Source organism: Colobus angolensis, unplaced genomic scaffold (genome assembly GCF_000951035.1).
Source record: "Colobus angolensis palliatus isolate OR3802 unplaced genomic scaffold, Cang.pa_1.0 Scaffold293, whole genome shotgun sequence".
Classification (NCBI taxonomy): Eukaryota; Metazoa; Chordata; class Mammalia; order Primates; family Cercopithecidae; genus Colobus; species Colobus angolensis.
This window is the reverse complement of record NW_012116188.1, coordinates 2,629,289-2,631,906: the sequence shown is the minus strand read 5'-3', so window position 1 is coordinate 2,631,906 and position 2,618 is coordinate 2,629,289. Positions and strand designations below refer to the sequence as shown.

General features: G+C 39.6%; 1 protein-coding gene across 1 annotated transcript in view; it reads right to left on the bottom strand.

The window, feature by feature from the left end:
• Positions 1-2,618, bottom strand: part of YME1L1 (YME1-like 1 ATPase) — a 45,785-nt gene that overhangs the window by 3,519 nt on the left and 39,648 nt on the right. Inside the window, 3 exon segments of the mRNA XM_011949243.1 lie at positions 593-679; positions 2,148-2,221; positions 2,302-2,428. Coding sequence (XP_011804633.1) covers positions 593-679; positions 2,148-2,221; positions 2,302-2,428 — 288 coding nt within the window.

The window sequence follows — 2,618 nt, the reverse complement described above, 5'->3', positions numbered from 1 at the left end:
AAAAAAAAAAAAAAATGTATTTGTTGAATACATGTCAAAGATTCAATAAACAATACTCTTCCCATTCTATTACCTCTTACAGTTTTGCAGCTAAAGTATAACTGAATTATATATATATATCTATGTAATTTTATATGTAGATATATTTTATTTCAACAGCTTATCGGGTACAAGTGGTTTTTGGTTCCATGATGAATTGTATAGAAGTGAAGTCTGGGATTTTAGTGTATCCATACCTACATAGTATACACTGTACCTAATATGTAGTTATTTTGTCCCTCACCCTGAGAATTGAATTTTTACAACCATGCAATATATAAACTGTTCTTAGCCCATGTCCAGGAGAAAGTAAGTCCCAGTTCATGAACAGAGAGAGGTGCCTTAATAACATTTAAATCACTGCTGAAATGGTGCACCTATTATCTTTATTTTCTAATTTTTTCCCCAGACACCACAGTGACTATTATCTTCGTTTTATGAAATGATGTTTCTAGTGAACAAAGGGCCTTCAGTTGTTATTTTTTAAGAACCTAACTATTTAAGCACATTGTTCCTAAGAAAATAAATATGCAGGAAAAAATATTATCATTACCCTTAGAAGGATTCTTATTTCTTGTTCAATGGCAGATTGGGTTTCTGGACTTAGTTTCCCTGTATCACTGTAGGTCATAACTCCAAGCTAAAACCAAAAGGAAGAAAGCAATTTAACAGAAAACTCCCAAACACCAATACGTTTAAAAGAGAAAGTACTAGCCTATATATAAGGAAACAAATATACGGAGGAACAAGGAAGAAGTACAATATAAAATTGCATTTGAGGCAGGGCACGGTGGCTCACACCTGTAATCCTAGGACTTTGGGAGGCCGAGGCAGGTGGATCACCTGAGGTTAGCAGTCCGAGACCAGCTTGGAAACATGGCGAAACCCCATTTCTTCTAAAAACACAAAAAATAGCTGGGCATGGGCATGGTGGCACGTGTCTGTAATCACAGCTACTCAGGAGGCTGAGGCAGGAGAATTGGTTGAACCCAGGGGTCGGTGGTTGCAGTAAACTGAGATTACACCACTGTACTCCAGCCTAGGTAACAGAGCGAGACTCCGTCTCCAAAAAATAAAAAATAAAAACTGCATTTGAGGGCTAAAAAATTTCCACATTCTTCTGAAAGTATAAAGAGTAACGTTTAGCCAGGCGTGGTGGCAGGTGACTGTAATCCCAACTACTTGGGAGGCAGAGGCAGGAGAATCGCTTGTACCTGGGAGACGGTGGCTGCAGTGAGTTGACATCACGCCACTGCACTCCAGCCTGGGCAACAGAGCAAGACTCCGTCTCAAAAACAAACAAATAAAAAAACACTAATATCAAAATAGTACAAGTATGAGCAAGAGAGAACATTTTAAATCTTTTATTTTTTTGGAGACAGGGTCTTGGTCTGTCACCCAGGGTAGAGTGTGGTGGCACAACCAGGACTCACTGTAGCCTAGACCTCCTGGGTTCAGGGAATCCTCCCACCTCAGACTCCCAAGTAGCTGGGACTACAGGCACACACCACCACACCTGGCTAATTTTTGTATTTTTTTAAAGATGGGGTTGTGCCATGTTGCCCAGGCTGGTCCAGAACTCACTCCTAGGCTCAAGCAATCCAGTCTCTTCAGCCTCCCAAAAGTGCTGGGATTATAGGTGTGAGCCACACTGCCCAGCCTAAAATAATTTTCAGTCTGGTTCTCAGTACTTTCTTGAAAAACCTTAGCAGCTACTTCAAATATAGAAATCCGTAATTCAGCGTATAGTAGTGCTTCAAGGAACAATAAGATGAAAATATGAAATATATGGAAACAGTAAAGTAACCAAACTCAGAAAGTAGGCTCTTTTATGCCACATGGAAAAGCTAAGGAATTCACCTTGCTTTACCACTTAGTTAACTCATGAAGTAATAGTTACTATCCAGGCAGCTCATTCTGAGCAGCTAAGAGAAGGCTCCATTTTCTTTATTCAGAGAATAACAATGTTCAGAATAAGCAGCCTCAAATCCATTTGGAGTGAGACAGAGCAAAAGTGAGTATTACCAATTTATACATCAGAACCATCTCTCAAATCAACACTTGACACATAATTTGATACATGAAAAGGATTAAAATAATTCTATTACCTTTTCACTCATTCCAAATTTGGTAACCATCCGCTTTGCTATTTTAGTGGCATTATCAAAATCACTGGAAGCACCTAAAATAAAAACATACAATTTTAAAAAATATCTTTAAGACCACATACAATTTGAATTAAAGCCATTGTTTAAAGCTAACCTGTTGTAATATGGTCAGTTCCAAATATAAGCTCCTCTGCCACTCTTCCTCCCATACTAACATCCATTTGTGCAAGCAGCTGGGCTCTAGTTTCATTCCATCTGTCATTCTCAGGTAACAGGGACACCTAGACAATTAAAAACCAAACAGATAAAAAGTAAAAAAAGAGGCCAGGCGTGGAGGCTCACGCCTGAATCCCAGCACTTTGGGAGGCTGAGGCAGGTGGATCACCTGAGGTTGGGAGTTCGAGACCAGCCTGACCAACATGGAGAAACCCTGTCTCTACTGAAAACACAAAATTAGCTGGGCATGGTGGC